The sequence below is a fragment of the Prenolepis imparis genome, unplaced genomic scaffold, assembly GCF_030444845.1.
Source record: "Prenolepis imparis isolate NDT839.2.m4 unplaced genomic scaffold, iyPreImpa1.0 SCAF_7, whole genome shotgun sequence".
Taxonomy (NCBI): domain Eukaryota; kingdom Metazoa; phylum Arthropoda; class Insecta; order Hymenoptera; family Formicidae; genus Prenolepis; species Prenolepis imparis.
Window position 1 is genome coordinate 8,308,091 of NW_028141165.1, and position 15,439 is coordinate 8,323,529.

Sequence of the window (15,439 nt, forward strand, 5' to 3'; positions counted from 1 at the left end):
CGATGAAAATATCTTTCATTCTCTCTTTTATCGAGGTAAAGAGTAAAAGTAGAAATCAACCAATCCAACGACATAATATAATTTATTCATAATCATATAAAAAAAAACCATTTTATTTCATAAATGGCTTAGTACACAAGAGATGTTGTTTGCCAACAATAATTCCACTTTTCCTCCAAGCACGTTCTTAATATGTGTTCTTGCATGTTACATATATACCCTGCGTAATAAATAATCGAATGACCAAGTGTGTCACTTTTTTATAGCAAGGGCAATCTTTTCGGGAACCGTGCGTGATTTTTACCGATTTTCACAGATCGATCCAGACAATAACTGCCTCTTCCAGCATCAAACGCAAACTGCATTCTTGGAATGTCGATACGACCGCATGAAACTCATCGAACTTATGACAACACGATATATTAAAATTCGTCTTAAAATTACAAAAGTAAAGTATTACTTGGTTAAAAATTATGTTTTCTCTTTATATACAGTTTCTTTTTTTTTTGTCACGTATAAAACTCTCGAACAACTTTTCCCTCTTAACGATAGTTAAGTCTATCGCGTTAAGACTTTCGTTCGAAGCAACTCCCGCAATTCTGTCTTCATAATAAGCTATATAAAACAACGTAAAATCACGATCTTCGAATGGAAATCATCAAAAATAAATTACAAATCGCAATTCAGAAGAAATGGGGAGGAGAAACAATGTGTGTGAGACTTCGTTTACTCGACGATTGCCTAATGCACTAATGCTACTGCCACTATACTTGTCTAATGCTTTCATCATTTACTACGCTTCCTAACATCTAACACAAATAAATATATTGCGCGCGCGTCTTACAATATCCGTCGTTTCTCGGAGAATCTTTAACATATAAATCACATGTATAAGTAACCGCTAAAAAATTTTTTTTAATCTAACAATTGATAACACTATCAGTCTATTCTCACAATAAAAATATCACTTATGACCGAAAATATCGACGACGTCCAACCAGAGTCTAAAATTCCGAAAGCACAATTCAACGAAATTCAACGAATAAATAAAAACAAACTTAAAACATTGCATTAAAATAAATAATATATTCTTCGCTTGTTTAAAACTAAGATCAATCGTTTGAGAGTCGCTTAAAAACAAAACTTTAAAAAAAGAAAAAAAAAACAATGTATAGATATATAAATTTTTTGCGAATGCTGGAATGCTGAAATATTTGACTCTGGCTCTCATATGGAAGATTTTTGTAATCCGCTTGACATAACTCGAACAATTATCCTAATAGCAAATCCAGGTCCTAAAAACGCTTTAACCATGACCTTCTAATATTACGAATATGCATCGCTGCGTGCTTTTTTTTGATCGGTTAAACGATTCTAATCTACTATCTAGCTAAGCTATCGTCTTTGGTATACTAATCTGAGGGATGGTTACTTCTATTCAGAGACAAATGTATATGATCATTCACTGGAGAAAATCTCGCTTCCGAGGAATACGAATATCGCATAGAAATAGGAACATTATGAGTAATATGTGTAAGCTTAGTTATGATATCTCTTTTGCGATGAGAAACGATTATCTTCGTTCTCTTGTGTGAAAATAAGATGACGTTTACAGTTGAAGAATTAGACACAATCATGCTTGAAGGAGAAACGCAATAACTTTTTACTACGTATACGTATATCACTGGTATAATATATTATATATGTACGATGGAAAAACCTCCTCTTAAGATTGCTTCTTGCATAATTATGTCCAATTAAGTTGAAAGAAACGAGAGCGTCGTGGAAGGGAAGCCTTGATTCACATTTTCATCTGCAACATGTTGAATTTTAGTCTCCGATCATAAGTTATTTTATTGTTTTGTATGTTTATCGCTTTTTCCGGCTTGTTTATTTAATTTAACCATTTGAGCCTCCATTTTTGTCTATCTTTATGAAATATTAATAAAAATGAATTATATCCATCATAGAGGTGATATGATGCGTATTTTACTTAACGAGTCTATATTTGAGGGATTCATTTTTCTCGATGAGGCTCAAATAATCAATCAAACAAGTCACTATGTCAATCAATGCTACCCTTTTCCGACTGCGATTGGGCCATATTCGTTGGGCATGTATCATTTTCCCCTAATGTCTAAATGGATTATATAAGTTTTTAAATTGTGCCTATCCGCTACTAATGTTTTAGTTAAATCCGTGATTCTCTAAATCGGTTAGATGAACATACTAAATATCTATGCGCTTTTTCTTTTATACTGATATATTATTCGTTCACATGACTTACTTTTGACGTTTTTTTTTTTACGATTTTTCACTATGTTTCTTTGTTCTTCTAAAGCATGTCAAAGACAGACACCCGTGAATAGGCCCGTTAGATGTTAAATAGTGTAAGCTCAATCCTAGAACGCTAATGAGGAGCCTGTCAGAGCCTAGTGCAGTTTCGAATTAGTACATGCTATTCTTTTTTTTCCTTTCCTTTTATAGCTATTGTACAAATTTCATAATAACATTACTAATATATTGCATTTCGCGTTATTTATTTAAAAAAATGTCAATTATAGTAATATTAATATAGCGGTAATAATATTAATTACTATTATATGATTATTTAGTAATATATTAATTATTTATTAATAAAATTCTCTCCACATTAGCGTTTCAGAACAAATCTAATGTATTTGACAATCCGTAAGAATTTCTCATCATTTTAGAAAATTTCAGAGCGAGCACACTACGACGATGAAGATCGAACGATGAGAGTCGAGCTAGCGAAAGCTAATCTAAAGCGTCAACCGAAAGTCGGCCTATCTGCACGAAGTTGCAAATTAAAAGAAGTAATATTAATTACTGGCGTGAAACGAACAACAGAGTGGAACAATGCCCAGCGAGGATACACGACATTCTCAATTTCGCCGACTCATTCTTTTTTCCTTTCTCTCTCTCCCTCTCTCTCATACATACACATCATGTAGACGGACAGAAAAATAGAGATTTAATTGTGCGCACCCGCACTCAGCCGACCAGGGTATCGTCGAGCTCGAGGATCGCGTCATTGTAATAATTCGGTATTCAGTGCGCATGGAGAAAACGCCGCATTTGATCAATACTCGTCCTGGCTCGACCAACCAATCGCGGATTCTCGCCGCCAAAGACAGGACAAACTCGTGATTTCGATCCTGTCAGGTGTCCACCTTCTCTTCGAGAAGCAAGGAGTAAAGCGAAATGTCGTAAATTCCTCAGTCATGATCGCGCGTGATGATAGACCGGTTTCAGGGCAGCTCGTCGGTCAACAGGCTCGTCGGCTCCAGACAAGTTTGCTTCAGGGTGGCCGATTGATCCTCGAGACTGCGCTTCAGACCCTCTATAGTCTGCATCAGCATCTGCCGTCGTAGCTGAGACAGCTGATGCTGGAAGTACTGGCTATCCTGGACATTGTTCGCGTTTGCCTCGGCCGCCAGTCGTTCCTGTCGCAGCTGCGCCATCTTCTCCTTCAGAGATCTTCTCGAGTCATCTATGCGTGCACGAAATCATTTTATAATATCCATAGAGGAATAGCTTCCAGTTGTGAGAGGTCGATTAAATTTATATACTCTATTTAGCTCTAAGTGAGATACTCAACACGTAATTTTAAAAGTTGAAAAATACTATAATAAAAATCACAGATCTTAAGCAACCCCTCGTCTTTTTGAAATAAAATAAGAGAAGATAAAATTGGAGATAGTTTTCATCTGATTCTAATAGAACGCAATGTTTCTAATTATTGTTTTTTTTAATCAAATCGAATTGAACGAATTACGTGTTATATCTGATATATCATCGAATAATACATAACAATAATAATTATAATTAATATAAAAACAGAATGAAGTATTTCTTCGAGTGTTACGAAAGAAGTGGATGTAAGAGAAACATTTACCAGTATCATCAGTCGCTGTATCGCCGTCAGAGTTTCTCAGCATAATATGCTCGCCCAGTGTCTTTTGTATTCTGCCATATGTTGCGCTTCCGGCGTACACCTTCCTTTTCACTGGTTCGCTTTGCGGACAATAAGAAGAACCTTCTTTGATGGGGCCCATGTCGATTGACCTGCAAGGCATTTCTCTGTTGCAAATAATCGATAATTACGTGCAATCAATATACTTCAGTATCTTAAATTATTTTTTTTTATATATAAAACATAAATTAATAAGAATTTAACGATAAAATAAAGAAGAAAGCAATCTCTTCAGATAAATTTCTTTAAATTAAAAATGAAATATTTTCCATTAAACTGCAGTCCGGAAACCGTTTGAGAGTTCATCGAACCTGAAGGTCATCAACGGAGCCCTTCGTCTCACGTCACACTTCTCCTCGGAATCCGACGAGCTGGACGTTACACCTTCCTCTTTCATTGATTCTCTCGCGGCGCGAAACTCTTTTCTACCTCCGGCGAGAGAAGAGTTCATCGCATTCGCGTGCATCTTATCCCCATGGAAGTTCTTCATATCCATCACGTCCAGCCTCGGTCCGCCGTTACAGTTCAAAGCGAGCCGAGGCGATCTATTGCCGTATTCCTTGGATTCTGGATCACCATTGCGCACCCGATGCATTTGGTGATGCATCAGACTTCTGCTGGGCGAGCTCTGGGGCGTCGTCCTGCGCAGCATCACCGGCGAATCCGGACACTTGGACAGTTCGTGTTGTCGGAAGGCGGGCGGAGAAGGTTCCTTTGGCGCGAAGGTTCCGCTCGGCGAACCTCCATTTCTCTCCATGAATCGATGGATTGGCGAACACGGCTGGGTGAATTGCCGCTTCGGACTAGTGTGCTCCAGATCCCGAATGCTACCGCTTTGCAGTTCCGGCTGGGAATTGCGGCTCTTGGACAGCGCCAGCTCGATGTTCAGTTCCGTGTTCTTGATAAGCTCGACGCGCTTGTTCGCGAGGCCGTTGTGCAGTTTGCGCGATGGCGACGGTATGCACAGGGACGACGGGTTCTGGTGCTTCTGCATGCTCACGAGGATGTTCTCCGCCTCCAGGATGAGCTCGCGATATTTGCGATCGGCTTCCTTATCCGCCTCGATCAGCGCGATCTCCGACGCGAATGTAGTCATGTACGTATTGCCGGCTACGTGGCGCCGTACTATGTTGCCGTTTACGTAGCTCACCTTGAAGAGAAACAAGATATAATATAATCTAAGACCTTAACTCTCTTTTGTCAATGCTTAATTTTTCACCTTTTCATCAATGAATAGGTATCTGGATACTCATTCATTGATAGAAGAGTGAAATAAGGCATCATTCCAGGAGTTTGAAATAAGTAAAAACAGAAAACTCTAATAAATTAAGATTTCTTAACTAAAAGAGACGAGAATATATACATATATGTGAGACGAGAATATATATATGACACGAGTTGAATTTGGATCTTACCGAGTTCGATCGCCTCTTCACGATCTCATTCTCGATCACAGAGGGTCTGACAACTGACGAATTGTCGTTCAGCCTCATCGGCGAGAGATTCTTGTTGACGTCGTGCTTCTTGCGTCGCAGGCACATCGGCGTGCCGCCCACGCTTCTGCTGCCCTGATTGAAACCCGAGTTCTTCAGCAGCATCCTCTCCACCAGCACGCGATTCAGATTCGCCGTCTCGTCGTCACATCTATCCAGAGCAGGCTTGCGACGCTGCGATATCCTCTTCTTGCGTTTCTCGCTCTGTTTATCATCCGTCTTCTTGTGCCGCGCGCTCTGTCTCTTCGCGCTGGCTCTCGCATTCACATTCCTGACAATAACGTAAACAGAGATAAATGACGTGATCCAAGTATCGTTCGGCGAATGGAAGACGACAGGAAGAAGAAAGAAATCGATCTTGGTCGATTTGGGAGGAAACTTTCAAGGAGCTCACCTCTGAGAGCCGATCTCGTCCTTGTTCCTGCGCTTGAGAATAGATTCGTGGAGCCTGGTGCCGCGCCTGTTCAGTTCGCTCGTGAAGGCGAAGTAGGTACAGTGTCCGGTGTTGGGAAAATGACCGGCGCCACCGCCGCACTCCAGGTTGTCCAGGTCGAGAAACGAGCCGTTGTCGATGTAATCGAGCTCGTCGTCGTTCTCGAACGGATCGTTCTCGTCGCCGCCATCCTGGCCGGTGTCGATGTCCGATAGCGAGTCGATGTAATCCTCGCAGTCGGTCGGGTCGCTGTCCGACAGGATGTCCGTTTCCTTCTCGTACACGTAGCTCTCGTCGAACTTGCCCATCATCTCGTTCAGCGTAATGTCGTCCTCGGACGAGCGCGCGCTACGCGTCACCGAGGATGCCGAGGAGCTGCTGCTGCTGGTTCGTCGTTGCAAGGATAAAGGGATCTTGGGTCGGAGCTCCATACCCGATGTGATCCTCCAGTTTTGATTGATCCTGCGCGAGATACATCGTAAGACTTTCATTTGAACTGACTACTTCCTTGTATATGTAAAGATTGAATTTTTTCATTCATAGAGATGAAGTTTAAAAGTCATTTTAATAATTCAAATTTTATCTTGTATACATGAAACAATTTTATTTAGCAATCTCTCTCGGTGTATTAATGAACAGATCATAATCAATGCAATGATGATACGTGCCGATAATTTATGCAATCGCGTGATATTTATTTCCATACAGAATATGTAATGATACGTGTAATGCGATTTTAAGCGAGTGTGTAAGTTGGAAATGTACAATTTTAATAAAACACGCACGCAATTTGCTAACAGTTAATGATCATATTGCGAAAGAGGAATTATCGATCGATGACATCACGCGTAATATGTAATCCGCGCCTAGGTTAATTGCGAATTAAAAATTAAATTTGGCATAAGTATATATATGCGTATATATTTGAAAGAGAAAATCCACCCTTTATTCTCGCGATTGTGCGCCAGATCGGCGAATATAAGCTGGTTTCATGATGTTTTTTTCTAGAGTTTCGCCAACTTTTCTAATCGCTAACTTTCTCTTCAAATACATCGTCCCTTCTTCGAAATGGCAAACTAGAAAAGCCAATGGATTTGGAAAAAGATAGACGACCTACGAACTCTGGCTTTTCACAACTGGCAACTTGTGCAATTACAAGTTTCTCCTATGAAAAATCGGATTGATTCCGAGTCATACAGCTATAGAAACGTATCAAATTTTTATTTTCTTCATGTGTTTTATTTTTCTTATTTAATCATTTTTCATCTTTGCACTTCTATTCTATTCTAATGAACAAATTCTCTCATCTAATCATCTAAATAAATGTCGAAATTAATTATTTTCTAATTTAATCGATATATAATATTTTAATTACTTTTTCAGAAATAGATAATTATGCTCATTTTTATTTCTAAGGAAATAAAACAGATTATCTCATCCGAATATCTAATTGTCGTAATAATTATTTTCTAATTTAATCGATATCTAACATCCTAGTTACTTTTTCAGAAATAGATAATTACTGATTATACATCACTTTATACTTGTAAGATGTAAGAGAAAAAAAACATCACACTTACGGACTTCTGCCTGCGCTGAGGCTCTCCTGACGATGCTCCCTCTTGCCCTGAGACTCCCTGCTGTTGTTCAGGTTCAGGTTGACATCGCTGGCGCTGCCGGATGACTCCGTGAGCTTCAATCCGGAGCTGCTGCTGCTCTCGTCCTGGGCGTGTCGCGACTTCAGGCCGTTCGTGCTGGAGCCAGACGAGTTGGCCGACAGCCACGGATTCGTCCGGATACGGGAACGTTCGCGGGGTGATTGTACCGGGGGCGAGACCAACGGCGGCGGTATCGACGATGGTACGGGCAGGTTGTTTCTTGATGAGTCAGCCGAATAGGACTCCGTCCTACGATGCAAACTCCCTTGCTGCCTCGGTTGCTGCGTCTGCTGTTGCTGCCTCTGACTATGATTCGTTTCCGTATTCTGTCGAATCGATACAAGTTGATATTTAGAAAGAGCGATAGAATGAAGGGAGCTAAAGCTTTCGCATTTTATAGGCTTCATGATCCTGGTTGATCTAACTTTTTATTTATGACAATTATTATGATGTGAAAGAGGGGGAGACAGAGAGACCAAAAATAAGTTTTTAAAATTGTGTTCAATCCTTACTCTGTTAATGCATAATTTTTTACCTTTTCATTTAATGTGGATACCGAACTGTTTTCGACACATTGCATTATGACAATTTCTTTATAGCAGCTACTGGGTATGAAACATTTTTTCTCGTTATATTTTAGGAAATCTTCGAGTACAAAGATCTTTTGTATTTTATTTTGGACGCGAAGAAAATTCCGATACATTTTTAATCTTGCTTTAAATTTTTTTACATTTTAAACTTGCTTTTAAATTTGCTTTAGGTACCTGTTCATTGATAGAAGAGTTAAAATTGACTTACGTTAGTGAAATCATCGTTGGTTGTAATTTCAATTTAATGAGATAATGTATGTTTTATATGCAGATTGTTACAGAGACAACGAAGTTAAAATGGTTGATTAAAAAAAAGAAGGAAAGAAGAAGAAAAAACCACATTGCGGGAATCGATAGTTGACATGAGAAAAACCATCTGGGCGCATTTAATTTAAATTGCATTTCGAATTAAAGCGGAGATAGTGAAAGGAGCGAGTTTATAGTAGACTTTTCTTCGCTAAAGTATACAAGTCTTCACTTGGGGAGAGGAAGTTACTCCCTCGTCGGTCTTCGTAAAAGAACGTTCGCAAATTCATTCATGCAAAACCTCTGTTTAAAGTCGCGCCTTTATATTTGTCACCCTGTTCGCGTATTCTCGCCTCTGCCGTCAATCTAGATCGCAAACTCGATCGTTTCTCTCTCCATTGTGAACCGAAAAACGAGGGTGCAACGCGCAATCGATCACAGCTCCTGAGGAGGAGAGGAGGAAGGATTCATTTTTCACTCCCGCCGAGACCATTAACTCCCGATATCCTGACGCACGTTTCTGAACGACAATAATGCATCGTCCTTTCTCGAGTCGCGTGACTCGTCGGCGAGAGAGAACGAGAATCCTGAAGAAAAAGGCGACGTTCCCAGAATTTCTCACCACTGTTCGCGGCCGCGTTTCCTTCCGGAGGAATACGACAATGCGACTAATAAATATCTTCCTCTGACAAATTGCAGTACGTGCTCCATGAAAGGAGAGAGATGGGGTCATCCGTTGTTCGTCTCTCAGACAAGCTCGCGCTTCGCGTTAAATTCACAGAAAGGAATTCATAAGCCTTGCTGCTGTTGTTGTTGTCTACCTGTCTCGCACCTAGTATATGTATGTACTGCGACGATAAACGCTATTCCAAAATGTATACTTCCCGGTTGGCGAAAGAGGCCGGATGTCGTTGAACTCTCGCGGCCTCAAAGACTCCGTCTTTAGCGAACAAACGCACCCTCGACACCTCGCGGGGGTGTGTGTTTGAGCGAAACGACGCGGTAATCTCGCGCGACGAACTCGAGAAGCGCATTTACTTTCAACCTATAAACTATTTGAAGGAGGCTGAAAGGAAGTAGCGCGTAGTGCTTGACGGAGAAGAGCACATCTTGTGTGAATACATCTTATATAACGAGGCACCTGGAAACTTTACGATAGTACTTCTCTATAGTGTTCCATAATCAAGACTTGAATTGAAATTTTATCAGTCAATAAGTCAATTTAAAAAAATTTTTTTAACTCTCAGGAATACTTTGCATTTCTCTCTTAAAATTGATATACTTGAGACAAGACTTGTTAAGAGACAGTTATTTGATGCACAAATGAGACAAATAATTAATAAAATATTTTAAAATATATTAAATATATATATATTTTTAAAAAATTTTATAATGTTCCAAGAGAGAGAGAATAGAGAAAATCATTGTATATATTATAATTATATCAAAGAAAAACTTATCCTCTAATGAAGAAATATATATTTGTAATAACGAAAATAAGTATAATTAATTTTTCTTTTTTATAAATAAAAGAAAAGTTACAGAGCTAAATTTACATATCAGAATTTATTTGTAAATTAATATTTCTGCTCGCGAAATGCTATCACTCAGTTCTAACTCTATTATCAACTCAGGCCTCTGTTATGTAACTCTGTATAACTTATGGACAATGCACTTACTTTGTGCGGCGTGCTCGTTCGTACTTCCGGCTGACCGTTCTCCCTGGTCATGTTCGTCGTGCTCGTGGATGACTGCTCCTTGTCTTCGACTCTTCCATTTCCCGATGCGCCCGGCGACAGATTCCTGACGTCGTCCGGAAGTCTCTTCACCCGGGCCTTGTTATTGTTATTGTTATTGGCGGCGGTGATGGCGGCGGCGGCGGTGGTGTTCGCACCACCGCTTCCGCTGCTCTGGAAGTAGTGGGTGCCAGTCCTGATGTTGATGTAATACTCGGGCGGGAAACTGGTGCCAGGTGAGGTGCCGTCAGTCGAGTAGCCAGTCGAGTACGCGCTCTCCGGCGAAGAGAGATTCACGCTTCCGGCGGTACCACCGGAAGTGCTGCCGGATGAAGTGGTCACGGTCGCCCCGTAGCCGCCCCCGTGCAACCTGATACCGTCCACGTTCTTCGTCGGTGAGTCTATCGGGTGTACCTGCGAAGAAGATTAAAATTTTTCTGTGAATCGCGAGTTTGATTTTTTTTTGTTCATTTGTCGAATAAAATATGTTTTCAGTAAAAAAAAATCTTTTAGCTCGTATTTATGTATATCTATAATATATGAAAAAATGTTGATCACTTTTCTATATTTTGCGGATATTTTTGGATAATAATATTGTGTGTGTGAGATCGTATATTTTTATTATATATACCGATAAATTTTATATTTATTCAAAATATTGAGATTTGATAAAACTTGCCGATATTTAAATTAAAAAATTTAGAATAAAAATATTGATCCAAAAAATATAAATCCAATAAATTATTCTTTATAAATCAGTTAGTATTTATATTTATATCTTATTAATATAACTGTACCGTATAATATATTAATTATTATATTATATTATTATAGTATTATTATATTTATATTATATCAATTGTAAATTATATTATATTAAATATATATTATTAAAATAATCTTATTAATTAATATTATAAATTTAAAGTTACCAAGTGTCAAAAACTTGTAGAGAAGGTCCGCATACAATAATAATAATTCGGAAAATGTACGGACGATGTACAGTAAAAGGAGAATTTATGTATAACGCGAATTCATAAATTTTCAGTGCTTTCTCCAGTGTTAATGCACAGTTTCGATAAGGCAGTCGTTCGCAGACTGCATAAAGGCAGAGAAGATATTGCAACGGATGGTGCGAGAAGAACGAGGGCGACTCTGCCTGCCAGGGTGTGTCTGGCAAAGAATACTAAACTCTTTTTCTACCCGCCTTAACGATAAGCGTCGACGTGCCCTGGCCGTAGCCCCCTACCACGGAAAGCGCCGACGTAGGTAAGGGTCTGTTAGCGGAGGAACGCGGACGAGCGTAACGAGCGAACGCTGGCAAGAGGTAGGAAAATAGGGGAAGCACTTGGTGAACTAGTTTGCCGATAATGACGATGAATCCGGCGCGAACGTGCGCCTTTCAAATATACTTCAGAGTCTTGCAACGATCGCGTCTGGAGCAATTAGTACCAGACTATTGACGTAAAACATGTTGTGCATACAAATTCCGTATAGATCTACGAAAATGTTGAATTGACAAGAGTCCCAAATCTCTGGAAATTTCGTACTATCAGAAAATTAAAATTAAGATTCGTTGATTTCTTCGTTGATTTAATAAAGTTTTTTTAATTGTAAATTTGCAACGATTCTTCCAAGGAAAGATGTGCTTTTCGAGGTAAGAAAAATTTTGTCTGCATTGGATATAAACTATATCATATCATATTATACAATTAAAACATATTAAAACAAGACAAAATATAGATTTCATAAAAGATCACACTTGAAAATTAAAATAAAATAAATTATTAAATTAAATTTAAAATAAAATTAATTATGAAATAATCCACGATAAAAATTATGGAGAACATCGGAGATTTATAGACATTCTTGTTTCCTAAAATGATGGATAAATCTACTCAACTCACCTGGTGCAAAGCGGGCGATCTGTTGGCACTGTGGCTCCTTGGGGAGTTGCAGTTCGAGTCGAATCCCTTATCGCCCTTCTTTCGGTCCTTCTTCTTTTTCGATCGCACGATGTGTGCCTCCATCCACGTGCGCAATTTCGTCCCGAACATGTTGCACACGAGTGTCGGCTAACGGAGCGGCGCCTCGTCGAAAATGCCCAAGTGGATAGAGGACTCCTTCTCACGACTGTTGCCCGCAGAACCAACTGCGATCGCGTTATTTGCGCGCCCTATTCGAGCGCTCCATTTCACGGTGAAACAAGATTTCTGCAACAGAAGATGGTCGTTCAATCTCGCTTCAATCGTGACAAAAATGAAAAAAATAAAAAAAATTAAGAAATAGGTAGAAAAGCAGAGAATATTTATAAAAATTGTAAAAATGTACGCTGCAAAACAGAGATGTAATGATTTCACAATTTAAATTGTTTCAAATTATTTATGAATTTAATTTTGCCGAAAACGTCATCGCGTATCATCGGCGCAATTGATTAATCATCAGACAGACATGATCCATCGGTTCTCTCGTGGATCCTCGCGGGACTATTATTACAGCGTTACACCAGCTATTTACACACGTGCTCTCCCTCTCCCTCTCGTCCCTTTCGCTTCATCGCCCTTTGGATCATCAATAATACCGTCTCGTGGTGGCAGCAGCTAGGTATAAGAGTATATGTAGCTCCTCGTCTACAAGTAACGTACTGAACAAGTAGCTCCACATCGCTTTTATGCCATTTTTCCCGGCCCTAACAAACGCGAACAAACAATCGCGACAAGCCACCACCATCCCACCGAGACAATAAATCTATAACCAGAGAATGCACACATGTTCTCTCGAATGTAAACTCCTGTATCGCGAAGCGTGGATTTATGCGATCGCTGGTGAAGAAAAAATGTTCCAATCAATCTCGTTTCAATGCCAAAGCTTTCGATGCTATTCGCAACATAGCACGAAGTTCAACGCGCACATCTTTTCAAGATTTTACAAAAATTTAACGAATGGATTTTAGCTGGAAATTTTTAACGATGTTACACTTTGAGTAAAATCTAGAAATTTATTATTGGGGGGGGGGGGGGCATAGAAATTTAGGAGAATTTTGTATGTGATGTGTGAGCAAAATAAAATTCTTTGCATTTTCTGGTTCCAGTAGAACAGCTGACGCTTCTCATTAAGCGCTAAATTTAATTAGGAACCGGCCATCAGGTCCAAAGTAATTTAACGGACTGGATAATTAATGCGTCACGTGTTCGAAGAAGCTCATCTGTAATGATTTAATCGTTTTCCAATATCTAAAGACAAGTGTACAAAATTTTTTCGGCAATTGCAATTTTGATAAAAATTTTTAGAAATGGAATTTTACATCGGGAAAGAAATACTGTCTATTAGAATCCAAAAATCAAGGAATGCAGTTCAACCGATCCAATTAAAGTTTCCCTCGTTTTCGAATTTAAGTTTTAAGAAGGATGTGTGAAGTTGGCACTATGTTATGCTATCATAGTACTGTTAAGAGTTACGAGTTATTTAGAACCATAGGAAGAGTTCTTGATAATTATTAGAAATAGTTCCGGTCATTACGATAACGAAAATCAGTTTCAAAAAATAGGGGTGCCAACTTCACATTTTTTTACACATCGAGTTCCAATAGTTTTGAGCAGAGTTTTAAGGTTCTTTTAAATAGTTATATAGTTCCTGATTATTTTTTACGTATCTTCAATATTAAAAGTATGTTTTTTTATCTCTATAAAAATTGCAAAACTCTTTCAAAAAATAATCAGGAACTATGTAACTATTAAACAATTTAAATTTACTCACCTCACGATTGCTCCTTTGTTGCCCGATGCCTCCCCGGGCCTCCTTCTCGTACAAGTTTCGAAACATTTGCACTCGCGTTATTTTTTTTCGTTGGCAACGCGCGGCGACGCCCGGGTTTTAGTTATCACAATCTTCGACGCGTTTCGATAAAACGCGAGACTCGCGAGAGCAAGCGAGACGAATATTGAGCGAGATTCACGGCCGACGAGATCAATCTCGCGCGTGCGACGCGATCGGATTTATACGATAATTAACCACCAAAGACGCTAATTAATACACTCGTCCTTTCGCGGACCGGCAAGAAGCGGGCGACCATTGATCACGAAGAATCGAAGAAGAGCACTGGAGGTGGAGCTAGACTGGCACTGCCAGGTTCGGAACGCGCAGCGACACGCGCGCCACGTCGTAGTGGTGGGGGTATGTAGAGGTTGCGACGTGGGAGCTCGGCCAATCACGTCGCGACTACATACCCCCACCACTACGACCCTGGTAAGGGTATGTAGTCGCGACGTGATTGGCCGAGCTCCCACGTCGCGACCCCTACAATGCCCCACCACTACGACTCGGCGCGACGTATCGTTGCGCGTCCCGAACCTGGCAGTGCCAGTCTAGCTCCACCTCCAGTCTCCAGTGCTCTTCTCCGATTGTTCGTGATCAATGGTCGCGCGCTTCTTGCCGGTCCGCGAAAGGACGAGTGTATTAATTAGCGTCTTTGGCGGTTAATTGTCGTATAAATCCGATCGCGTCGCGCGTACCGACATCGTAATCGCGATCGCACACGTGAAATTGATCTCGTCGATCGTGAATCTCGCTGCATCCTTGGGCGACTTGAGTGCGTCGCGGCGAAGTCGCTCTCTTGATCATCTTCGTTCGATAAGCCCCTGCGAAAAGTGGGTGTTGGAAAAAGCGGCGACGTGAAAATGGAGCTTCGGTTTTATTCGCGCGCGAATAAGCACTCGCGAGTCTCGCGTTTTACCGAAACGCGTCGAAGATTGTGATAGCTAAAACCCGGGCGTCGCCGCGCGTCGCCAACGAAAAAAAATAACGCGAGTGCAAATGTTTCGAAACTTGTACGAGAAGGAGGCCCGGGGAGGCATCGGGCAACAAAGGAGCAACCGTGAGGTGAGTAAATTTAAATTGTTTAATAGTTACATAGTTCCAGATTATTTTTTGAAAGAGTTTTGCAATTTTTATAGAGATAAAAAAACATACTTTCAATATCGAAGATATTTTTAAAATATCAAGTTCTGGGGAAAGATGTGTAAATTAAAAAAAAGATTCTTTTTTCGTAATTTGAAGAGAAATCTGCCTTCTATATATTTATAATCAATTATGCTAAGTAAGCCTGCTTCTATGCGTTTATGCCTTCGACGTTCCAAACAGACGCGCGAATTTACATAAACGCGGTCTACATATAAGACCAGTAGTTTCGGACACGATTTTGGAAACTCAAAGACAGGGTGATCTCCTTATGGAAATAAGCGGATCGGCGTTGTCGTCAACTTTCGAGAGGACCGTCGAAAACGTATT

General features: G+C 40.0%; 1 protein-coding gene across 3 annotated transcripts in view; it reads right to left on the reverse strand.

The window, feature by feature from the left end:
* Positions 1-15,439, reverse strand: part of LOC145938475 (uncharacterized) — a 92,039-nt gene that overhangs the window by 452 nt on the left and 76,148 nt on the right. For 2 of the 3 annotated variants that reach the window (XM_083042149.1, XM_083042148.1), the window contains 8 exons: positions 12,061-12,366; positions 10,097-10,567; positions 7,504-7,907; positions 5,885-6,385; positions 5,413-5,761; positions 4,309-5,147; positions 3,920-4,089; positions 64-3,514 (listed from right to left, as the gene is read on the reverse strand). In XM_083042149.1, the coding sequence (XP_082898275.1) occupies positions 3,273-3,514; positions 3,920-4,089; positions 4,309-5,147; positions 5,413-5,761; positions 5,885-6,385; positions 7,504-7,907; positions 10,097-10,567; positions 12,061-12,210 (3,126 nt within the window). In that variant the 5' untranslated portion in view covers positions 12,211-12,366 and the 3' untranslated portion in view covers positions 64-3,272. Of the gene's footprint in view, positions 1-63; positions 3,515-3,919; positions 4,090-4,308; positions 5,148-5,412; positions 5,762-5,884; positions 6,386-7,503; positions 7,908-10,096; positions 10,568-12,060; positions 12,367-15,439 lie in introns of those variants that run through there. The other variant, XR_014425715.1, reaches the window with a different exon arrangement.